This window comes from Aquila chrysaetos, chromosome 19, assembly GCF_900496995.4.
Source record: "Aquila chrysaetos chrysaetos chromosome 19, bAquChr1.4, whole genome shotgun sequence".
Lineage (NCBI taxonomy): Eukaryota > Metazoa > Chordata > Aves > Accipitriformes > Accipitridae > Aquila > Aquila chrysaetos.
Window position 1 is genome coordinate 3,078,660 of NC_044022.1, and position 25,847 is coordinate 3,104,506.

At 42.9% G+C, this 25,847-nt stretch overlaps 1 protein-coding gene across 5 annotated transcripts in view; it reads left to right on the plus strand.

The window, feature by feature from the left end:
- STARD13 (StAR related lipid transfer domain containing 13) overlaps positions 1 to 25,847 on the plus strand; it is a 306,300-nt gene that overhangs the window by 151,953 nt on the left and 128,500 nt on the right. Inside the window, exon 1 of one of the 5 annotated variants that reach the window (XM_030042609.2) lies at positions 5,215 to 5,464. The exons of the other annotated variants lie outside the window; for them this stretch is intronic. Within the exon in view, the coding sequence (XP_029898469.1) occupies positions 5,341 to 5,464 (124 nt within the window). The 5' untranslated portion in view covers positions 5,215 to 5,340. Of the gene's footprint in view, positions 1 to 5,214; positions 5,465 to 25,847 lie in introns of those variants that run through there. 5 annotated transcript variants of the gene reach the window in all.

The window sequence follows — 25,847 nt, forward strand, 5'->3', positions numbered from 1 at the left end:
TCTGTAAAAAATTGTCTCTTTGTCAAAAGGAGTTTTCCAGGTGAAAATTCGTGGTTGCTCTAGGAAAAACTTTGATCCCATGTTTACCATCTCATCTTTGTTTTCACTTACTCTGTCCTGATAGACACAATCTGGTCTACTTCAGCGCATCCCAAATGCAAATACTCTGGCAGTTCTCTGCTATTCACTGCAGTTCATCCTGCCTTTATGTTGCATCAAGTGGAGGCTGCTTGGCTGAAGGCTGAAGGCCCTTCCCTTCCCTATCTATCATTTGTTCAATATTAAAAGCTTGATTCCCACAGCCTGTCCGTACAGGATGCCAGCTTTCGTTGTCTACTCATTACGTTTTCAAATACGCGTTTGCATGCTTTCTCTAAAAGTGCCCCTCATGCTAGGGAGCTGGTCCTCTGGATGTGTAAAGATGATACCACATTAACCTCCTTGGAGACCCTCTTGCTAACTCGCCTTGCGTCAGTGCCTCCAAAAACTGCTTCTGGTGTGCTAACACCAGTAGTTCCTACGCTGGCCAGTATTGTTTTATTGTTCTCTGGTACTCCACCCTTCCTACCCCAATTAGCTCTTCTCTCCACTGGTGTCTTGTTTTATATTTAGTTCGTAATCTCCTGAGGGCAAAGATTCTACTTTTGCTCCATCCAGTTTCTGGTTCTAAGTGCTTTGATAATACAGTTTATTAATAATAATAAAGTACCATCCTCTGTATGAACAGAAGAAAAGCTTAATTCCCCTCCGGCCCCTCCACGCCAGTTTTAACAAGGGAGAGGGAGAACAGTCAAACAGCAGATACTTTGTTACTGGAGTCTGTATCTGAGCATACTTAGAGCCTTTTCACAGCGAATACTGCAAGAAGTCCCATTTATTTCAGCATTAATCACTGTGAACAAAAGTGAAGGAATTTGGCCCCGACTAATGAAAGCCAGCAGTGCGCTGCTGTTGGCAAAGTGTGGAGTGATCCTCTCCCAGAGCTTCAGAAAGCTGAAATAGAGAAGGATGAACAGATAGGTGCCAATCTCTTGATAAACTGGGAAAGAGTGAAACTGCTTTATAATTGATCCTCGTTAAAGCTACCTGAAAACGATGATAATTTGCATATGTAAATAATAAGCAAGGAGAGAGTGCCAGGGAACAAGCTGGAACATTTTGTCCTCGTTCACAATGATTCTTATTTTTCTCTATCCAAAATGTTTGTTTACTTAGATGTCAAAGAGGACACCTACTCATATGCCCTTGGTGCTTTTCACATAACTTCAGCCACAGAATTAGTATGCAATTCACTGCAGTCTGCTATTAGGAAAACAAGCAATGGGAAACCTCAAATCTTTTCTTCCCTTCCAGTGGTAACCCAGACTTACAAGATCACATTCAGGACATTTAGGCTGTGATAGAAAACAAATTCCAGAGCTCTAGGACCCCCCCCAAAGAGATAAAGATCATTGCCAAAGTTATAAATATTACTTGATGTATTTATATCTGGGCTGTCTGAGCTACTATTTGAAGCTACAAAAACTTCAACACCATTTTGAATATCATAAACTTCAAGAAGCTTCATTAATTTACAGTCAGTTCCTGAAGAATTAGATGTAGTATAAAATTTGGTATTGTACTGATTAGCATCAGACTGCATCAGTGATCACGTAGTACTAATTGATTTCCTCTTTTGCTTTATTATTGCTTTTTGAGAGATATAAGTATAAGGAGCTTGTGTCCACTAAACAGCATGCAGTAACCAAGGATGCACTCTTCTCACATTTTCCTCTGCAAGACATATCCTGTTTTGTTCTTCTACAAGCAGACAAATATTGTGAAATGGTTAAACTAACAAAGAAATCCTGACTCACCATAATTAAGGCCTAGAGGAAAAAAAGGAAAGAAGTTGTACTTTTATCATAGTCTTTCAGTAGTTTACAAACAGCAAAACAAGATGTAGTCATTTTTCTCTTTCGTTAGGCCTGACTCTCTTCTTAACAAAGGCATGGGAGTTTTTACAGTGACTTTATTAGAACTAGATCAGGCTGCATAATGGAATCTGTAACAAATTAAAAACACACTGCTAATTAGAGGCCAGATTATTATGTAGTATCAATTAACTTGGCATTTAATTACCATGGTGATTGGGAGGCACTATAAATTGCTAAATATATAATTAGAACATCAGACTTCTGTGCCACAATGGCATCAGAGCATGGGTATAATTAGCTTAGATTTTCCCCCATTTTACATGCTTGCAAGATTTTAAGACAGACAAATATCACTTTCATTCCTGCCAGTATTCTGCTATCAATGAGAGAAGACAAATATCATAGTTCAGCTTCTTTTAAGGCATCTGGGAATTTCCTCCTTTCTGTTCATCATATACAGTGTTTTTATTGCAATTACTCTGAACAGAACCATTTTGGCATGACTAGTATCAAGCAGGGAAACTGCTGCTTCTGTGGAAAATGTGCTTTCCTTGTCTTTCCCCCAGAAATGTTACCCATCTTGTTCAAGATGTCAGAATGTTTCAAGCTGTAGACAAGAGCACTGATCAGCTGGCTATTTACGCACTTAACCAACAGATGAAAATGCATAGAGGGAGACCATAACTTTGTCGTTTAGTCACACTTTCTAACATCTTAAAAGGAAGTGAAACATCTTTGACCTATGAATGATCCCTAACATACACCTTTCTTCAAGCAGGTTGTGTTGAACAGCTCTTTTTGTAACTGCTACTACTAGGTGTAATACATTAAAAATACCTGTGTTGGTAACTCGACTTCTGAACAGCTGACTGTGATTAAAGGCATAAAATAGGAGTGGGCCAGTTGCTGCATGAGATATTTTCTCCTTACTCAATAGCACTGTTTTCATTGGGGAGAGAAGTACAGTATCTGATCTTGCTGCTGGATTTAGTTTTCCACAATAAAGTACCTGAAATTAGTAAGATTTTTGTCAGTGCCTGCCACAGAGTTTGGTCTAGGCTTGCCAGTTCAGTTCTGCTGCTGGTTATGAAATACAGCCATATCACTGGAGTTTATCTTAGTAACCTGCGGTGAGATAACATGGTATTAGCAATTGCTAGTAGCTCATTGCTAATTAGCTGCTTTCAGTAAACCTGGAAGTCTAGGGACATTTTTGATAAAGTAACATCTTCAAAAAACGGTATAAAAGGGAAGAGAATATCTTTTGTTGTGTTGCTACATTCTGGCCACCACAGAAAGCAACTGCAGAAAGGGAGTCTATCTTCCAGACAGGCTGGACACGGTAAGAGGGTGCATTCAAGTGTGGCTGCCAGAAGAGCGCTGCTGAAGGTTACAGCACTGCCTGACACAGACGGGTGTTTGTGGGTAGTGACACAGCGGTGTGATACAAAACCTTCAAAACCGGTTTTATGATTTCACCTTTAGATGGTGTGTCACTGCTGATCTTTATAGGGCAGCTGGAGTACAGTGTCAGAAACTAATTTCTCATCTCTACCTGGTTCCTAGCGGATAGGAGCCCATGACAGAAAACAGGCATCATAGATCTTACGTACTGGTAATGGCTGTGTTGGTAGGGAATTAAATAAAGCGAGGCAGAGGTCAGAGGCAGATTTACAGGGCAGAGGGGCTGACTGTAGGAACTGTAATCCTCTCTTCTCCCATTAACATCAGCAGGTGTTTGCTCTGGATCATGGGATGTGGGAGTGTTTACGCAATTATGCCGTCCCCCTTCCAGATCTTGGATGCATCTGTCCCTGGAAGGCATCCCTTTTCTCACAAGAGTTTGTCCAGCCATTTGGAGGACACTGTAGCTGGAATTGCAGGAGGAGGAATGACATACAACGTCTTCACAAGTTCTGGGCAAGCACATCGTCTCCACTGTATCAGATAGAGTAGTTTAAGATGAACCTTTTAAGAACAGGGACAATGGAAAACAAATTCACATCAGAGAGTAAGCAGAAGATGTTATTAAAACTGAGTGGTAACATGGAATACGTCTGTTTGTTTGCTTTTAGCTTCTATGGGTATTGCTGACATTGCAGTTACGGTTTTAATTTAAACGAGACGGGCATATCGATAATGTTTAACATGACTACTTCAGTGTGTGGCACTCACTTGCAGGAACATCAGCCTCTTCATCGCACGTCACGAATACTCTGCAAAAAGAGTTAAGCAGTAAGTAATGGTTTGTGGCTAAATGAAATGAAGCCCTTGTTGTCCTTCTCGGCTGTCGGACTCTCTGCTGCCAGTCGTGCCGGCAACCATTCACGGCGCGGGTGGCCGGGATAGGGAAGGGGCCACTGTTACAACAGTATTTCCCAGGCGACAGAGGAAGCGGAGACCCCAAATTGGTTTCCTAAACGGGATAAGGGCCCTGATGTTGCTCTCTGGCTCGTCTAGGGATGGAGGAATCGGGATTCCTTTTAGTCTGTGAATGCGTGTAAAAAGTGGCTGCCAGGGTTTAGTTGTGAAACCTCCGAGGAGTGCAAGAGCTTGTTGGAGAAGAGGAGGTGATGCAGCGGGGAGGGAGGCGAGCGGGTGGAACGCAGAGAAAGCGGGAAAGAAATGGGAGAGGCTGCGCTGCGAGGACTGCGGCTTGAGCTCGGGTGGAGAGTTGATCAACAGGGACCTCGGGAAAAACAGTTACCTTTCGGCGAAAGCCGCGGCGTGGGTTGAAGCACCTGTGACAGCTTCCCCAGAAAAAAGGCAGCCCGATGCCGGCTTTTTGCAGCGGGGCTCCGGCGGGGCTGGGCCGGCGGCTCCCGGTCGCTGCGAGGGGAACACGAAAGCCCGGCCGGCGCCGGTGGCCCTGGGCGCGCTGAGGCGGGCAGCCTTTGGCCGGGCAGTTCTCAAGCGAAGGGTCACAGCCACCAGCGGGACCACGAACGAAATTTAGGCGCGGGGGCCACCAAATTTAGGCGCGGGGGCCGCCTGTGGTGGCCCGGGCCGTCGTCGGTGCCTCAGCCCGAGGGGCGCGGGGGGCGGCCATTTCCCGCCGCCGGCCCCTCACGGGCAGCAGCGGGGCAGACCCTCGCTGCGGGGCGGCCGCGACCCGCCTCACCCGTGGGGTAGGAGCCGGGCCGGACCCCGGGGCACCTTCCCCGCCCCGCGGGGGCTGAGGGGCGGGCGGGGGGAAGAAGGGAGGGCGGCGGGACGGAGCGGGGCGGTGAGGAGGGCGGGTGGCGGCCGCGCTGCTGCCCCCGGGGGCCGGGGCGGGCGGCGCTCAGGTGAGGGGGGCCGCCCGCCCGGAGCGGCGGTGACGCGGCCCGCGGCCCCATGTGGCCGCCGCCGCCCGTTCCCGGTGAGGGGAACCGCCGCCGGCGCTGAGCGGGGCTGCCCGCGGCGGCATGCGGAGCCGCCGAGGATGAGCGACCAGCGCCGCTCGGCCAAGGCGCAGCTCCGGAGGTCGCTGAGCGAGCAGCTGCGGGACTCCACCGCCAAAGCCTGGGACTTGCTGTGGAGGAACGTCCGGGAGCGGCGGCTCGCAGGTCGGTCCCGCCGCGCCGCGGTTGCCGCTACCTGCCCGCGGCCGCCTGAGGGGAGACCCCGGCGGCGCAGGGAGCTCCCCGCTCCGAGGGGACGGAGAGGGAGACCTCGGGGCTTCGGCCCCGGCGGGACGGGGAAGCTCCTCGGCTCCCGGGCTAGGTCGGGGTGCGGGCAGGTCGGACCCCCCGCCCGGGTCGCGGCGGGCACGGTGGGGATGCTGCCACGAAGAGTCGGGCTCAGGGCTGAAACGGTGGAGGTAGCCGCGCGTCGGAGGCACCTTCTGAGCGTCTCGGAAATCGGGAGGGTTGGCTTCGCCTCCGGGAAGCGGGCTCACCTGCTTGCCTCATCAGTTTTCTAAGTCGGCGGCAGGTCCGGGTGGGTTTCTCGTGGGGTTTGCACGTGAGGAGGACCGCAACTCCCAAAGGAAAACGGTTCGTTCCATTTCAGGCGCTTTTATAGCTTTAGGTCACCTAACTGCTCTGGAAAACCGGGCTCCTGCTGTCTCACCATCCCCAGGTGGAGACCAGAAGGACACAGAGTGGGGCGGGTGCTCCAGAAGGTCGGGTCACATTTAGAGCGCTGCTATCGCAGCAGCACGTTGGCTTTTATGCATGCAAACATACAGCTAATTTGTATTTGTAACATCGTGAATTAAAAGATCTGGAGGGTACGTGCAAGTGCAAGGTAGAGTTCTGTACTGGAAAACAATACATCAAGATTTATGAGCAGAATCACGTGTAATGAAGGCTAATATGTAAAGATGGACTCCTCTGCCACATCCTACAGCATTGTGAGGAGTTTGGTGACCTTGCCTAGGGCACTGTGACATGATGGTATTGTATAACACAGAGGTAAATAGTGTATGATGTAGGTCTTTAGGCTGTGTCTACAGCACGTTATTCCTTATGTACAATTAAAATAACAGATAAAAATCGCATGGTCATTTTTTGAAAAATGACTCTAAAATGGGTAGCTTCAAGAATGAATTACTAAACCAGTTGATTTTGTAGTGTTATGGTTACCCAAAATATTAATCTATCTTTACATGTAATCTACTTATTCCTATGTTAATAACAGATGCCAGCAGACATTTAGCAAGGATAGTGTTGGCTATTTTTTTCTTTTTTGGTCAAAGACAACTATTGCTTGATTATTGCTTGATTGAGCAAAGGACCTGGGCAGGCTGCCATAAAGCTGTAGCCAACTTCTTAAAGCAATTGGGTATTAAAATTGATGGAGTCAGACTTTTTATTTAAGGTGGATAGAATACTAATGTCCTGGGTTTATGCACTGCCATAATTTAAGTGCTATTCATAATATGCTGGCGAGACACTGATACACATTCCCTTTAATTAAATGAATTATCTGACGATGCAACAAAATGTGTACAAATAACACCTGTTGATTCCAGAGGTGTTCTCTTGTTCAGATGCTTTTATGTCTCTAGCATTTTTGTCCTTGTTTTTATATTTATTTGTCCCTCTGCCCCCCATAGCTGCAATGTATATTTCTGTGCCTTGTCTTCCAGCTTTTGTTAATGAGAAGGCAGGGAATTTAAGCTCATCTAAATGTGTCATTATTTGCTGGTTGCCAGAGCAGCTTCTTCCCCATCGCGATAGATCTGATCCCAGTGTAAAAGTTCCCTTTTTTTTTTTCTTAAAGTTGACATTGTAGTTCAGCCCTGGCTGACGGTCGGAGCAGCAGTGTAACTGGTAACTAGTGTTTAAGAGCAATGACCGAAACAAAATGCAGTTTTAACCATCAGTGTGCTGTCATATTCCAACCATCAAGCCAAATAAAGACTTGTGATTAAATCATCGTTGTGATGACGGCTTTGCAGGCACTTACATAATTACTCTTTTGGTCTGCTTTACTTTTTTATCTATTAGTTAAAGTTTCAGACGCCAGTTGTCCAACATATACCTGTAAAGAAAGTAAGCATAAGACAGCCTAATTCATAAAAATGATATAATTGTTGGGATTGGATGAGACGCTGGGAGGTCTCTAGTCCAGTGTCCAGCTCAGAACAGGATCAGCGCTGGGAGCAGGGCAGGTTGCTCCGGGCTTTCCCCAGTGCTCCTTGGGAAGAGTCTCTGCCCTGATGTCCATGTGCTGGAGCAGAGGGCAGCAGTACACGGTTGGGCAGCGCGTGTGTGACCTGGAGCAAGGAGCTGAACCTTGGCTAGAGCAAGGAAAGAGCTGAACCTTGGCTCAGCTGCTCTCCAGGAGACGGACAGCATGGCTGGGTTGCTGTGTAAAGTAAACTGTGCACAAAAAGACTGCTACAGTGTGCTCCTTCCCTCCCTCCCTCGTCCTTTACAGCAGAGGTGATGAGCAGCAGCCTGGCTCCTGGCATGCTCCTGGGACAGGGCTGCTCCGTACTGTCTCTTATTCAGGACAGATCTATGGTGCCCAGCAGCTCTTAGTCGCTATTTCTAATTCACTGACCAGGATTTGTTTTTTAAACAATGAGTGTACCCGCTACAGTGCCACAAATGGCAGCCTTAGTTTTTCTGTGCTTTTCATAATTTTTGCAGAGGTATTGTACACTTTTTGTGTTCGCACTATGCTTATGGTTTAAGTTGGGATTCACAAACTGATCAGGAAATGTACCAGAATTTTAACTCCATTGTTGGAGTGGGGACCTATTAATCTGAAAAGTTATAAAAAATACTGTTGGTTTAATGTAAATCTGAACTGCTATGCCATTACTGAAAGCCATTGCTTTAGGAATTTGACTTGCGTATTTAACAGACTCTTCAAAAGTGATGACCCGAAGGTGATGAAATCATAATCACCTGTTACAGTAAAACATAACAAGTTGTAGTTGTTGCATCCGTTGCATGTAGGTGAAAAGTGCCACCCTCTATCTGGCATTCTTTCAGTTACTATATACTAAACTAAACTATATATTTAAGTTTTGAAATTCAGTACTTCAAAGTCAGGAAACACCAGAGGTAAGGATGCCTGTTGCTGCCTTGGAGCACAGCCTCCTTGCAGTATAGGATTGGCTTTTAATGACATGATCACATCCCTCTTTCTAGCACAGAACTTTTCTGCCTCATTCAGTGCACAAAGTAATGATCCCCATTGCTGAATCTGTTCACTTAGAGCCTGCTGCTGTACTGCAGCTTTCTCAAATCCTGGACTGAGCACAGAATTGCAAATTCCCTCAAGTGCTCATGAGCATGGTGCTTAGGAGCACTGAGTCTTGCATACTTCATACCATTAATGTTTTAATTGTATTCCTAGAAGCTGTAAGGTTACGTTATTCCATTTTACAGATAGGAACCAGAGGCACAATGAGATTGAACTCAGGAATATCAATAACTCTGAGTGTTAGAACTTGAATTTTCTACTGTAATATTGAAATTATGGCTCTTGGTGGCTCCTGTTGCACAGCACTCGTGCAAATCAGTCTCCGGGATCTAATTGTACCGGGGAATGAGTAACTTGCAGTTTCTGGCAGTCTGGTCAGGTTTTGTTTCGAGTGACTTGGTGAAAACCAGACAGAGAGGGATGGAACCTCAGGGGCACCATTTACTTGGCATAGTCTCAGAAACCCATGTTTTTTTCCTGTGTGCTGTCTCCCACCCTTTCCTGAATGCCTCTGCAAGAGATGCAGCAGGAGCCCTGCAGCAGCTGGCTTTGTTGGGCAGATGACGCTGGTACACGACTAGACTATTGTCCATCCTCAGACAGGATCCTTGGGAAGTGCATGTGCAGATGAGGTTAAGAATTTGTCCTAGTGCCTAATGGGAGGAGGGTTGAGTTGGGATTAAACAGGTGACTTCAATTCTGAGACTTCCTGAAGTTTGAAAATTTGACTTTGGACCCTAACATTCTTCTAATAATAGAAAACTTTGTCTCTATTTTCCTAGGTTTAGCTTTTAGCTGTGGTTTAGCAATCCACACAGATTGCTGCCGGGATTTCTGCTCTGTAGGGCTGCCACTGCTGTGCCTGCAGCGTAGATGTACCCTCTGCCCTTTTGCCAAATCTCTTCCCACCTGAGCTTCGTGTCCCGCAATACTTTGTATGTTCTGTGCTCTTGAAGAGATTATATCCCCATTCGATTTCCTCTAGCTTTTCAGGTACAATTCCTCTTACGTCTTCATTGACGTCCTCTCTACTGGCTGCCTGCGACAGCAGGACAGGACAGGATACCCCTGAGCACTGTCCCAGCTCCTACTTAGCTGCAGAGCTCTCCAGAAGCAACTGCTGGGGGTGACTTTGGAGAAGGATCTCCGATGCTCCCACCCTGTTTTGGGCTTGGCTGTGCTCTGGGTTAATGGAATTTGGGGGAAAGTTTCCCACCAAGTCTCCAGTGGTTTTGCTCAGACTGACATTTCAAAGTTTTATAACTTGGCCAAGTTTGGACAGATTTTTCAGAGATTGATGCTAGAGTGACTCTTGAACCTTTGCTGTGAGGTTACAGGTTTTTGTTTCAAAGGACGAAGCACTAGTTTCTCAATCAAGCAGCATGAAAATGTACAGTGGGACAACTCAGCATGGACTATTTTTATCTTGGAAATGGATAACCTGCAGCACCAAAAATTGAAACAGGAGCATGAGGCAGGCTCATGATTAAAAGAAAATTTTAGTCTAAAGAAGCCAAAATTAAGATCTTTAAGTTGAAAGGTTTAGAAGACCTACTCTTGGGTATCCTTAACTGTTCAGGAAGACATTATACACTGATTTGCAGCTACAAGCATATCTTCAAATGTGACTGAAAAGCATTTATGTCAGATATGAAACTGAACATCAGCTGAAGTAGGGTAGAAAATGGAGAATAATTTGTCCAGCAGAAAGTAATTGCCACATTCAGCATTTGGCAAAGGCATCAAGGCAATGCCCTTTCTCCTCTCAGAAGTAACTTGTGGTTGGCTTGTGCGTTAGGTGGTTTTATTGGGTGCAAATGAGCAAGCCTAAGTTTGTAATTGCACCTCTGGTGATAGGGTGCTCCCTGACACCAGCTGACCTGTTGATCCTGGGGAATATGGAAGAGAAAAGTGGGTCTGAAAAAACTAGTGGTCACAACCAGAACTATATGAATTTTAGCACAGTTTTCTGTTCCACCTGTATGGAGGCAAGAGCAGCCATACTTCTGGAGCCTAATTAAAGAAACATCAAATCTGTAGGTGCCTCATAGTTTTTAGTGTTCAGTTAAAATGAAACAAGAACTTGCTTTTGCAAGTTTGTAATTTGTGAAGCAGAACTCATTATTTCTGGTGTGATGTATCCTGAGGTCAGTGTTAGGAGAGCCCAAAGGAAATATGTGTACCAGGCTCCCTGGTCCTCAGAGAACCCCTGAGCAAAGGCAGGAGTCCTGGTATGGGGCCAACCTTGAGTCTGCTGCATCTTGATATTAATCTATTACTGAAATTTCTTCTTAATTAAGACCTTTGTGTACAGTGCAAATGCAGCAGGTTACTCTAATTAAAATCGTTCAAGAAAATAGTGGATTTTTTTATAAAATAATTTTGCCAGGTCAGTTTTCATTAGGGAGTGTGGGACGTGTATGTGAAAAATCTGGTATTTGTGTGGCTGGTTTGGTGGGCATACTTTTATGTTCTGTTTTAAAATCACGCACATACGTTTTTAGAAAGCAAAGTGGAGAGGTTGCAGTCTGTGTCCCCACCACTGCACTGGAGAGTACAAGATGCTGAGTCTCTTGTATGTTGATAAGATGTATATGTGTAAATTCCCCCCTAACCAGACCCCATCAATGGGAAAAGACTGTCCTTTGTCAAGGAGAAAAGTTATGAAAGATGTTCTTTATTCGGGATGGAGTGCTTCAGGGAAGAAAGAAAGTGACTTATGAGTGATTCGTTTGGTCAGGCATGCCAGGAAATTTTCTGCTCTTGTATCAGTCCTAAAGAAAATGTAGTAGCCAAAAAAGTAGTCATTGATCTCATAAATTATATTAATTGTGGTATATATCCTGTATTAACATTAGGACGGGGTTTTAGGTGAATAAAGTATATAGATGCTCTTCTTTGCATGCACGTTATGTCAGTGTTCTGTAATTTCCATCTCGTTCCCTAGACACTGCCTGAAGACCAGCTGCTTGAATCTGAAAAGGGGGCAATGGTGGCAAAATACCACCATTGTTAGTTCTGCTGCTGCCGGGTTCTCATGACCCTCAGCAACAAGAAGTTAATTCCAGAAATACAATTACAAAAATACCAATATGCTTGACCTGCCAAGTATTTCTGTATCAGCATGAGACTGCAGAGGGGGGTGATGGAGCACAAAGTCCAGAGAAAGATGTAATTTTTCTCATACCCACTCCCGAGGCTTCGCTGCTGTTTGCCGTGTAAGACTTGGAGTGACTGTGCATGAGCAGCAGAGGTTCCTGGGGCGACAGCAACATTCATCTTCTGGTTTTACATTTAATGCATAAATTCTGATTTGAACAAGTCCTGCTTCCATCAAAGAGAGCTATATCAGAGATCATTTTCCTAAGAGAAATTCAGGTTTGATTACTTAATTTCCTAACACGAGATACAAAACTCTGCTGATAAAATGGGGAATCAGTGCTGGTAATAGAACGGGATACCTTTTGAATCAGTCAGTTTCTATTTGATAGCTATTTAGGAAAGATTCTTGATAGGTCTCCTTCTTTCTGGAGTTTGGCTGTTCACTGATTTCAATGACACATTGTTCTTTAGAAAATACACTTTTTTTTTTCTGCAAAGTTATGATATCAGTCCTTTTTATAGTACAACTTTTTTTTTTTTCTTTTTTTTGCTACTGACTTTGAGTGGTTCCTTGAGCATCCACAAGGTTCTTTCAGTTCTCACTAGACAAATATTTCTCCGCACATATACATGGCCTCAGTTCATTCCACCTGTAAATGTTTCCTATGTGACTAGAAGAAGGCTGATACCTCGTTGGTATGCTACACCATGCTTGGAGGATTCCTGTAAGCATTGTAATTATTGCTGATGTTTGCAGACCATAATATTGCAAACAAATCATAGTACTCTTTTTCCAGAAGCAGTATATATAATACAATATTGTTTAAGTTCCTGTACGTTTAGATAGATGTGTTTATTGGTACTCATATTTTTCTATGATATATAGGAGCTCATATAGACTGATACTTAACTTACTTGTTTGACATTAAACGGTAATGATGTTTTTCCATCCCAAGATTGCTTCTTAATACCAGTCATGGCATATTAAATTATGTATCTTCTCAGTTATTTCCTATTAGGTGTTTTGTATTTATTCATATGACTGTAATCCTACAGACCACTTTCCATATCCCCACACAAGTGACTTCATTTATAATAGTAACTATGCTGGAACATTTATATAGAACATTTATATCCACAATAAACTTTTAGCTGCTAAGTGAACACTATAATAATTCCCATCAATACAGCATTGTTGGTGGCTGGCCAGAAAACTCCTAAACTTGGGAAATTTCTGGATTCAGTAAGGCCCTGGAGGCTGGACTTGCACTCTTCTGCTTTCCCAGCTACAATAGGACTTGGTGTTTAGTTTCAGGAATCAGTGAAGTTTTGGTTCTGAATTTTGTGTTATCGCTTTTTGTTTGAATGAAAAAACCACTTTAAAAATGTCCCATATTTTAATGTTTTTAAGCATTCTGAGAACTTAGATGACTTAGCAATTTTATCTGTGCAATACTTGCCAGGCAATGGCCTTATTTCACAGCAGTGGCTTGACTTACGTTTGTCTTCTTGTATTTTGTATTTCTTGCAATTTCTTGTGAGACAGATGTTCTGTCTTGCTCTTCCTGATTTCTTATGTTTTTCTCTCACAAAACGGCCAATTCCTGTGCTGCTATATATCATAATTCCTTTAAAAATCATCTCCTTAAGTCACAATTCATTGAGAAACCCAGCTTTCACTGCAACTGAAGCATATTTTAATAGCACATTTGAAAAGAAAAGCTTGAAAATGTGACCTTCAGAGTCTGAAAAGACAGAAAACAAACAAACAAAAATTTTGTAAAATATCATCGTTTTAAGCCAGCCTCATGATTTTAATGACGTGATGCCTGTCTTATGATTCTTAAAAATTTAGGTTTAGGAATATTATTTTCAATTAATAAAGAATTTGTGATGCTTTCTTTTGATTATTACAGGCTTAAAAGTATGACAGTGTAGGAGGTTCCTTGACTGACATTAGAACATCCACAAGAACACTGCACTTCTGTAGCTCCTTTGCACGTCCTGTTTACAGCTGAAAAATGAAAATATTTTGACAATCCAACCATCCTGGTGCAGCTAATACTGCAAATAAGCAAAGACTGAATGCGCACAGATAGGAGTGCAGCAAGTAGCTATGGTACAGGAAGGGATCAGGAACATCTGCAATTCATGGCACTTGGTTCCAAAAAACCCCAAACTCCAAAAATCAGTTTAATTAATTGATGTAATAATCAATTTCATGTGGAATACTCTGCCTGTCGTTCCAGTAGAGGGCAGTAATTTACATACAGTATTATCAATTAGTATGTGTACACAACTAATTTCAGAATACTAGACACAATAACTGGTTTTATTAAGATAATACAATATTCAAGGCATACTAAGTGCCTCAAGGATAGAGTGCCATCCAGAAGTCTTATTTTCTGTGCTTTTGCAGCAGGACTTAGTCACATCTAATTACAGTAGAGTTTATGCAAGTTGTACTCAGCTCATTAAACTAAATCACCTCCACATGCCCCAATGCTACAGGCAGAGGTGTGCAACACATCCCCCCAGTTTAATGCCATAAAACCCCCAGACTGAGGGACTTTGACACAGCTCTTACATTATATGCGTCACTTAAAGCAAGAAAAGATGCCAGAAAGTACGGGTTTGGCTCCCAAGGTAATTGCATGAAGTCCAAAACTATGCAGTGCAGATATGGCCTCTCTCACCTGCAGGGTGCTAGTCTGGAGCAGTGTGTACAAAAAAACTCTCCATCCTTTGGCATAGAGTCCTGAAATTACTTCCAGCAATTACTACACTTAGCAATGTAGAAGTAGACCAAAATTCATGAGAATGAAAAAAACGAGATGTTTTCAGCTAGCATGTCAATCAAAACTAAAACATACACTGCTGTATATAGTCATCAGAGTGAATTGTATTTCAACGGATGATTTCATTGAGATACTGATTTTTTGTCTGTTGCTGTTGAACAGTAAGTACATAGAAAAGTTTTTCTGTCCAGAAATCATTTCAACAGATCCAGCAACATCCTGTAGCACAGTGGAAGAGGAGGCACTGAAGCTTATAATCATTGTGTTTCTTTAAGCTGTGAGAATTTGATTCTGAATCTATTTCAAAAACACTACCACTTGAAATTTGTGCTTAGCTAAAAATTGTTTAAACCGTGAGTATTTCTTTAGCAGCAAGATAAGTTCACTAACTCCAAAGTAGCTTTCTTAATTCTGTCAATACTTTGCAAATTTTACTTGTCACAGATCTAAAATAATGTGGGGATAATCAGTTTCTTCTGTTGCTCAAGCTAAATGAATGGCACTGGTGCTCCAAGAAGCCAAGTGGCATGTTTTCTGGGGAGGAGGAACTTGTGTCCCAGGCCATGATTATGCAGAAGACACTGAACCTTCACAGGTCACTTAATACAGAAGCACTTTAAACCCCTCACAGAACTGGAGTATTGGTTTTGTTACAGAAAGAATTTACGGGGAATTTACCTTCAGCACAGAAGCATAGTTCAAATGTACGTTATATCATATGTAGATCTGTCTAAATCTGAGGTAAGAGTAGCTTGAAATATCTTTGTATTTGGTCTTCTGTTGCTGTAATTTAAGAAGAAATTTGGGGCAGTTGCCAGCTCCAGGAGGAGGATAGCTTGAGGAAATGTTGAAAGAGTTAAGTCAAAACCAATGTTACAAATGATACTTCTCTCAGTCAAAATACTGAAAAATTACACTTAGCATTACAAAAAAAGGGTTCCTAAAGATTTAGGAACCTCCTGCATTGGTTCATAGCTTGGACTTGCCTTAAGTGTGTTGCATACGTGTGTAAGTTTATTTTGGATCCACTGCATGGAGGAGTGAGGATCTGAGCATTTGTCCCAACTTTTAGGTCATTTTCAACGTGCCTCTCATTCCTCTGGTAAGTGCACCTCTCTTTCCCCATCCTAGTCCCACTCATCCTGATCTGAATGACATGCTGTTTCATAGCTTATCCAGCATAATGCTGTAGTAAATTATTTGAGACTGTGAGTCGTTTATGTGTCAGTTGACTGCTGAAAGAATATGCGATCGGCATCTCATGGTCTTGCTCATTTTAAGAGGCCTCTTTAACGTAAGGACAGATTTTATCTAAATAAATCAATTTTACAGGGAGATTTCAACCATTGGATTTGTAGTAAGAAAAACTTTTTATTTATGACGTTGGAAAGACCACAGCTGGGAATGCACCCGTTAATATACTCAAACAGATGGATTCTGACAAGTCCGTGAACTATTCACACTCTTTTTTAGCAAATATTTTGCAGCAATCCCAACCTGCAAATGCTACTTCAGAAACAAATATGGAACTATCTGTCTGTCTCAAGGCACAAAACAAGAGTCATGAGTGAGTTTAAAATACTGTGGGTTGAGTACTCATATGATATTCACTTGAAATTTAGGAAGGAGTGCTTTTAATGGAGAATAGTTATGCCTTGATGCAATAAATGTTTTGAATTATAAATAAAGTCATAGAGGGTAGGGTGTCTTTATAGATGTAGTGAAGTGAGGATTTTCAGCAAGGGCTGGCACAGCTTTTTTCAGGAAATAAAAATATTTTCCATTTGTGGAAGTCACTGTTGGAGAGAAGGTAAATGTGCATCTTCAGAATAGCTCTCTAAATAAAGTAGCAGAAATAGAAGAAAATGATACAATATGGGCAAGCACTAGAGGAGTTGATAGTTGTGACAAAACTGATGGGATGAGGACTGCTGTGTAATAGTATAACTAGTGACCCAGATTATGTACTTTAAAATCAGACCAATGCGTGGCACACGTGATTTCTCTTCAATTTTTAAACTTTAATTTGAAGTTTTAAAATTTTTCTGAACATCACTGTATTTCTGGTATCATAGGAAGGTAAACGTGACAACTGATTCCTCTTTTCTGCATAATTTGTTACTTCATCCACCTTTACCATACCTTCTCTTACTCTTCTGAGTTGAGATTTTCAAAGGCCTATGACAGCATTGAGCCCATCAGCTACCTTTGAACAGACTGGGAAATGATGTAGCCAAAAAGACATAGTCAGCTTTCAAAATGTCAGCAATCGCCATTAACATGCATAACCAAACATACGTATATTGAACCTCTACCTGAATGTCTGCCACATGGTGAGGTGTTTGGGCTTTTGCCCAGTTTCTTTTCTGGGAAGAACTCTTACAGCTTCATTATCAGTTAAAGATTTGGACCATTTTTCTTCTGTCAGTTACATTACGGAAAATGAAGAACAACTTTTCCAAAGTCAGCAGAAACACTCTGGATTCTGATGTAAAGATGGCTTTTATCATCCTGACTTGACTTACTCCATCACTCCTGAAAATAAAGAAGCACTAGTTCATAGAGGGTCAGAAGCATATAGTTTTACATCAGCTTAGCAAATGAGTATTTTGGTAATTACAGTTGCTCTTTCTATATGTCCCTAACAGCTCCAAGTGCTTTTATTTCAGAACAAACCTGATAATTTGATTAGAGCCTTAATTCAGTGGAGCACTTAAATACTTTGTAAATTTAAATGGTTAAGTGTTCGACTCATGATGGTTAACTGTTCGACTCGTGGACTCTTCTGTTTTGTTAAGTTTAACCTCTGAACCAACAGCATATTCTTTTTAAAAATATTATCTATTAAATCAGTGTGGTAGGATGCATGAGTTCATCAGAAACGTGAAGGTACCAGAACATCCATGTTTCTGGCATATAATAAAATAGAGGATACTATACTGAATCTGATTCAAATAGAGGTTAAATACGTTCCAGAATCTAGGTTAGACAAGACAGCACCGAATAAAATTGCCTCTGAAACATCTGAGTTTTTTTATACAAAACCATAAACATGTATTTACAAAACAGCCTAAGCTGTTTCTTTTGAAGGCACCCTAAACAACAAGGACAGCAGGACCAGTGTTACAAAGCCAAGGCACATGCATTAATCATGGCATGGCAGCATTTTAAAGAAACTATCAAATTCAGGGGGATTATAAAACAACCGGGATGAGTTGTAGGTAGGAACTGTTTTAAATTGCTGGATTCTAGGTCACAATAGAGGCTATAACACAGGGCACTCACTTGCTCTTTCACTCCTCTGTGTTGCTTTCTCTTAAGGGAGGATCATGAGTTTCAGAGGGCTGGAACCATTATCTCTTCTTTTATGGAAAGCATCAGTTGGTGCAGTCATTAAGGATCTTGAAACTGGGAAGAAGTTTATTGCTGTGACAGATCGGGCAACATATGGAAGGAAGTAAGACGTTCTCCAGAGACAGATTAAGTTTTTGCCAAGGCATTTTACTGAAATTTTGGAAAATAAACAGGTCATTAATTGGGTCCAGATTTAGCTACTGCAAATTGTGCAAAGATGTTGCAAACCAGATGCTTTCCCCTGTTTGTTTTTACAACCCTTTCTATTTATGGATGCTCTTATTTAATGACTGACTTCTTTAATAGAGGGCATTGTTTTGCACCGGAAGCCTCGTCTCTCAGTTAGTTTTGCCACTAGATGCCTGAGTAAAACATACATGTCCACACAATTTCAGGGGACAAAACAGTCAGCAATGACATGATAAGTAGGAATAATCAGTAGGAAGTTGTGGAACACAGTAGTTCTTGTAAAGTTAACTTTTAATTCTTCCCTGGGTCCCTTAGCACATAGCAGTTTTCAGTCTTTCTCTATGCCGACCCTGCTAGCGAAATGGTAGAGACAAAGACACCCCTCCCAAGGACAGTGTCCTAAGACTTGGCTTGCCGATGAAGGTGGGAATACAATCCACGTCAGCATTTCCCTGGCTTTCCTGAGGTATGCGGCACAGCCGCTGACATACCTGCCAGCCCTGTTGAAGCACAGTTTCAACTTGATCTCCAGATCAAGGCTGGATCCCAAAATGGGAATGTAGCAGCCAAGTCAGCTAAGCTGTACTGACTGACAGAAATACTTGAGAAAAGAAATCTTCATTCCTTTTCCACTTAGGTTTCATTTAGTCCTCGGAGTACAGGCATTATGTTATGCTCTATCCACACAGTCTTGATTCGTGTTATAAATAACGTACAGGGTGAAAAGCGTCTGCCCTGACTTGAAGGCAGTGAGTCTAGTGGGGATGCCTGCTAAACGGATTGAGCTAGTCACACAAGGTCCTTTACAGTTAAGACAGAAATAGGTACCTCTGAAAGCAAGTCCTGTCATCCTGAAATAGGTGTGTGAGACAAGGGGGATGACTTGCCCTCTGGTGGTGCTTATTTCTTTCCATAATCCTAGCCAAGTGACAGCACCAAAGACCTGCCTGCATCAGTGACAGGCGGGGAAAAAGCCATCTCTTCAGCTGCCACCTGAGTGCATTTGATATGGAAATCAGCGAGCCACTAGCATTGCAGAAGTTTAATTGCAGAGATTGCTGCTTAGAGCATCTCTGGCTTCGTTTTAAGGTACCTGCTCAAGTAAGCAAAGCAGGAGATCGAGCTGACAAGGCGCCTGTGACTTCAGTGGCACTTGAACATGCCCTTGAAGCTACATGTACCGACAGTAACCAGCCAGTGTACCTGAACCTCGCATAAATGTATTTCTCCATTTTCAGTTCATGCTGGGGAGGCAGACTGTAAATTACACGTCTTTAGAAGGCATACCGAATTTATCGTAATAAAAGCTGTGTGATTTTATTTGTGATCCCTGACTGGTTTAGCTAAACAACAAGGGCAGCAGCCGTACAGATTTTGTAGTGTGTGTTTTAAAGTGTGTTTTGAGGTTCACTTTTCAAACTACTAGTTAGTTATCCGATGTGTGAATATTTATTGTACTCGGTACAGTGTCCTCGGTCAGAGCAAAAGTCCATCAGCCTCGGGTATCCTGTTTTTCACAACAGCTGCTAGTGGATAGTTAGGAAAGAGTATAAGGACATGACAAGTTTATGGTATGACCTCTTAGCTTCCAGGTTTCAGTAAATAGTTCTGTGCTGATGTTGTTAACGACACTGCCAATTAGGAACAAAGTAAGAGGGAGGTTTACGATGTGACTGTGCACTTCCTAGCTGAGCTACACCTAAGCTGGTGAGACACAGAGTCTGTTTCCCGTTTGTAATCTTCTGGAGACGTGTAATCCCTCACATCACAATTGCTATTTTAAAAAGTTATTTTCAAATCATTCATAGGTGTCACGGACAGAGTTGCCTCCCTGTCACATGAACTGTCACTAGTCTGAGCAAAGTGGGAACAAAGTTTATTTTTAAAGCAATACTGGCTTACTAGTGGTTTGAAAGCAAAACGTTCAGAACTCCATTTGGTTTTAATTTATCATCCAACCTATTATGTTTGGTAACATATTAGGAACCAGTGAGTATATTATTTGTTGTAAGTTCCCCAGGACATAAAAGGAGGAAAAATAAAGACTGAAATTCATGAATCTCTGGTTCATTCTTTTGCAATCCAAGTACACAGTACATACAAAGTACTTTAAAGCCAGTTCTGGTCTCTGCTACGCAAGTGCAAATCCTGAGCACTTACAGGGTAATCAGTGAATTCTGTTTTGGAGTAAAAGACCTCCACAGTAGCATGGTCTGGAAACTCTTTTTTTAGCACCCAGTTTTGCCTTAATTTCATGTCCTTATAGCTGAGAACAGCACTTACCTGTCAAAATCTAATTGAAAGAGAGGAAAAAAATTCAGCAAACATAAACAGGACCAACCTTTTTCAAAGGTCAGGTGCAATTTCAGTTCTGCAATTTTTAGTTGCTCAACTTGAGATACTTCAAAGAGGTCTTATGTTCAGACTGAGGAAACCAACGCTCCCAGAAAGTCAGAGCTTTGCAAGTGTCATGGAAAATCGGCCCAAGATGAGTAGTTCCTTTTGAAGGTTTTGGCCAAGGAATTTTTCCAGTAAAACTACATTCCATAAACATGGAGCAACACCTTAAGTAGACAAAAACAAATGAGGAACACCGTGGGGTTGATTTGAAAGAGAGCTGTATATTCAGTAAGTGGGACAGGGAGGAAGCCTGGTAGAGGGACGTGATAGGATGCCAGGATAAACAGAGGGTAGACGGCAATATTTTCATCACGCTGGAGTTGAGAGAGTAAAAAAGAAGCTCCCGGCTGGCATGGACCTTATCAACCAGCTCTCTTGGTCTGCCTGTTTTGAACAGAGGGGGAATCAACAAAGGAGAAGAAGTCTTGGTAAGTGGTTGCTGGAGGAGGGAGGAGGATGTCCAAGGGAGCGTGTAGGTGTACACAGCTAGAGAGGGGAGAGGTGGAGAAAGAGAATATGCTCCAAGGCAGTACAGCTGATACGGGGGGCGGTGGGGAGAAGGAGGGAACGTCTACTGGAGTATAATTCACCCCGTCTGCATTGCTGCAGGTTCTAGGCTCTCTCTGGTCCTTCCTGCTCACTGGAAGCATTTTCCAAAGGCAGGCTGGGGGGGAAGGAGAGGAGCAGGCTGCCTGCTCTTTCTCAGGAGAAGCAGTGTGGTGGCTGGCAAGGGAGCTATGGGAAGCCCTTTCCTCTGCGTTGCTCCTGCTATTTGGCAGGCTTCCACTCTGTAAAAAAAAAAAACCACCTGCAGCTTGTTGGCCAAAATGACTTTATCCAGTGAGACACATCAGCTCTGTGGTGTCTATATAGCACAGTGCAAACTGTGAGTGAAAAAAAAAAAAAAAAAAGAGTTCAAGAAAGACATAAAAAGTCTAGAAATGGAAAGCTTAAGCGGTGCACAGAGCAGTTGATTGTTTGTGAGACAGAAAATCCTGGTCAGGGACTTGTCCAGTTCATGAATATCTATTTATATTGTAAACCGTTTCACTGCTTGTTTATTGTGGAAGGTCTGCCAGGGATTATTGGGGGAGGGGGGGGGTAGGAAAATAAATAAATAAATAAATAAATATATATATATATATATATAGCTGTTTGATACTCCTAAATCTACTGATATGAAAAAATAATAATTTGGGATTAAAAGCTATGGGCGTCATGCATTCTGTTCAGACATACAGGGCAACTAATGTACTGTACAGAGCAATTGATGTAGATTATGCTAAATTCTAGCTTTGGGTGAATGTCCCCCTGGCTTCTTTATGTGTGAGGTTGCTAATTAGGCACCAGTGTGGCTGAAATTATGCAGTCAGCTAAGTGTGCAAGTCTGTTGGTCGCACTTGCAGTGACATGGTGGGTCAGCCTTAAAGCTGGGCCAGTGACCAAATTTACTGCTCATCCATACTATTTTCCATACAGGACCTTTGTTCTGGTTCTGGGATGCCCAAGCTGGTAATGAGGGGGAGGAAAGAAAACGTTACATGCGCTGTTCTCCAGGGCATGAGCAAGCACATACGCAGACGCCATGGGGACGGACCTCGGCTCTGTGCTGGATTCAGTGCCCTCACTCGCCCTTGCAGCAACAGCACGGGACTGCCACGTGTCAGGCCAGATGGTCCTGCACTGTACCAGGGATGCTGGCTGCCACAAGGCTTAATTCAGCTTGCTTCGTTAGGGAGATGGGAGAGATGGAGGCAGAAAGAAAGGGTCACCCGCTTCTGCAGAGGGCATCTGTCCCCAGGAACCCTTGCCACACCACCATAGCCTAAACTTCCACCACGCATCAGCCAAAACCCCAGCTTTCCTGGGTCTCCAGGAAGAGTAACCAGCAAGGGATGGCTTTGCTGTACCTAGTGGCTGTCTTGGTGGTGATGGCTTGAGGATTATAGAAAAAAGGGAGACATTTCAACTTTCTGTGAACAAAATGCTTTATATGCATCCTGCAGAGTACTTCCTTGCGTCCTAGGCTGCAGTCCAGCCCTAGAGTTGAGACCCAGCTTACCGGTTAGTGCATATTGCTCTGTAGAGCCACATGTACAAACACTACATCCTTGTTACGCAGTATTTATAAGATCCGATAACATGCATTTAATAACATATTGTGAAATCTGTGGCATTCTGCAAGTTTAGGCAATAAGTGTCTCGTCTGAAGGAACCCACTACAGGTGTAGGACCATTTTGAAGGGTATTTATTTTCTCCTTGGTTCATGCGGTTACAGTAGACTTTAGCCTGCATCCAGTGGACTGATATTGCTCGTAAGGAAAATTAATCTGCCTACAAAATTATATTTCCTTTTTTTTACATGTAGGTACCAAAATAGTTAAGCAAGGCAAAGACTACTGTTATCAGTTAGAAAATTGGTACAGAGACAGGTTACAGAACTTCCCTTAAGTCTTACAGCAAGTCACTGCCAGATAGTCCTGTGCCCTAACCATCATGTGTCCATTTGCGTCACTGGACCAGAGACTGAAGTCATGCAGTGAATATTCATTGATTTCAAGGAGCCTGGAGAATTTCATGTTCCCATGCACCAGTCCCATGCTGCTGTGTTTGAAATAGCGTTGCCAAGAGCTATTCTGTTCTGTCTTGTTTTTATTTTAATTTTTACAAAATCTAACTTAGGCATTGTCTCTCTACCACAGAGAGATGAAAAAACCCTCTCTCAAAACCAGATCAAAACCTGAATATTTCCTCTCTTGCCCATTTCATCACCATGGTACTGGAGTCCTGTTGAAAAGAAAATAAATAGTGAAGCCCTCACATGAAGTCTGCGAAGGCATGAACGTTCAGCTGAGATAGGAATGTTTGCATGTGGTTCAGAGTGACACCAGCAGTAGGGCTGTGTAGGGATTTACAATGTATTTGGATAACATAAGAAACTAAGTTTATCTAAACACTTTCTTATGTTATCACTGTGTTATCCAAACACTTTGTTAGTGAGACTGGGAGATTAGGATGTGTGTTAGCCCACCACTACTTAAATATATTTACACAGTTCCTGTGGGTTTAGTTTTAGGAACTTGGGCATAGATTTAGCAGATGGAGTTGCACTAAGGGTATGGAAACTACTTTTAGCTCATTCCTGTCATAACACTATCCGAATACTTTGGCAGAGGAGGTCTGCCACCTGAAATGTCTTCCTCTCTTTTGACCTCTATTTTGAACTCTATTTATTATCCAACTTTTTTTTTTTTTTAATTTACTGTTGAGAACCACTGTCTTTAGGGACTTCACACTGCGGGTTGCTGGCTATTCTTGGCTTGTGAAGAGTTCAGCTAGGGCCAGTGGACTCTATATTCATATGCTGGTGTGGTTTGACTGAGAGAAAAAGTGATGTCTAAAACTGAACAGGAATGAGACCATAATGCCTAAATTAGCAGCCAGGCACTGGTCGAAACAACCGACCCCTTCCAGTGACTTTACCGACCAGCCAGGAGTGCCTGGTCCCTTCCAACCCCCTGGGAGAGCCGGAGGGACAGGAAGGTCACATCCTCGTTGCGGCCAACAGACCACGGGCTTACGCTTCACCGGCAAATGTGACAAGAGGGCACGGAGAGGTTGTGCCCAGGGAAATGCTGGCTATTCCACAGGCTCCAGCCACAGACCACAGGAGGGGTTATTTTGATGCATTTATGCACCAGCAATGCTGTTAGGATCCCGCTTTTACATAGTTCACGGGGTGGGCGCAGGCTGGTTAGCTCACGTAAGAATACCGACTGGCCACTCCAGGTCAGACCACAGCTCCATCCAACCCAGTATTGTGCGTCAGCCAGCGGGCAGACGCAGCTATTTTGGGAAAAATATAACACTAGCATAAGCATGTAGTGGTGGTGCATATATTACATATCCTGCCTCCGTTCATGTGGTTCAAGGAGGTCCTGAGCCATGAGCTGGAATTTTGTGCTTAGTGGCCCTTCCTGGATTTTTCTTCCAAAAATTTACCTAATCTTTCTTTTGAACTCTTCTAACTTCTGGCAGCCACAGCATCCTCTGACAATGACTTCCAGGGGTCAGCTATGCAAATATGAAACATATGATTTATGTTCATTTGTTTTGAACCTGCCCCATGATCAGTTCATTTACTGTTCCCAACTTTATCCACTGGAAGAAAAGACTCCAGCATTACCAAGCAGTGGGCAGACCTTTGTAATAGCATAATGGTGTTTGTTGGTTTGCCCTCAATTACTTTTTAGAAAAGTTTTAAAAGCCTCTTTGCTTTTTTGTTCCTGCTGAGCACTTGCGTTGTATTTTCGTAAACCTATCCAAGATCTGTTTCTTCAGTGGTAATAGCTCCATTAAATTCCATCACTGTGCGCTGTGCACTGTGTACCTTTTAGGTGTTTTTTTTCTCTGATACATTTATCAGCACCCAAAAGCTAGAGGTTTAATGCCTTCTCAATCAATATCGTAAGAACCTTCAGTGTCTCCAACCAATTTCTATTTTGACTGCCAGACTAACTTGGTATCGTCATTACATTTTGCCACTTCAATACTCAGTCCCTTTATAAAAATCATGTATGGATAGTGGACAAAACAGGTTCCAGCGCTAATCTCTGTGGGAGTCCACTGGGGACCTCACCCCATTGTGAACATGGAATATTTATTACTATTTTTGTTTCCTGTCTTTAAGCAGCCATTAAACCACAAGTGGCCTTTTCCTTTTTATCCCTGATAGCTGAGCTTCTTTATGATCTCTTGGTAGAGTATCTTGGAGGATCCTTTTTCAAATCTGTTAGTATTCATTTTGTTGATTTAACATCCCTGAGCTCCTCTATGGGAGGACTGATGAGAGGAATCACTTCAGCTGTCTTGCCATGACCCTCGTCTTCTTGGCTTTTTGCATGTGTCCTTATTTCTGTAAGTTTGCCTGGGTGGCTGGTGGGGCAGTTACCTCCCTTTTCTCCCTACCATCCTTTGTGCCCATAAACGCACTACTATTGTTGTACGGAGTCTGCATATAATTTCTAATCCTCTGCTTGTATTAGAGCTACCTTCTGTGGTTTGGCGAGGCCACTAATGCTTTTGTAATCAGGAGATACTTTTTATACTGGTGCTATTCACAAAACGTGTGTATCTTAAAATGCAAAGGGATAATTCTCTGATGCTGGAACGGGGATGCTAGAACAGAGGAAAAGGATATAATGTACTATTCAGAAGCCTCTTCTCCTGGTTTGAAGTTTATCAAGGGTGTCTATAAGCCTGTCTTTCATGCATAAGAGGAAGCCTTGCTTAGCAGTACTCATTTTTAAAAGTCACTATCAGACAGTTGACATAGCAGCTGACTTGCCTCCAGAACACATCAGTATCAGGCTTTCCAGTTAAACAATCCTCTGTTGTAATGTTGTGCAGCTATTAGCTGCTTCCATCCCACTTCCCGGCGAT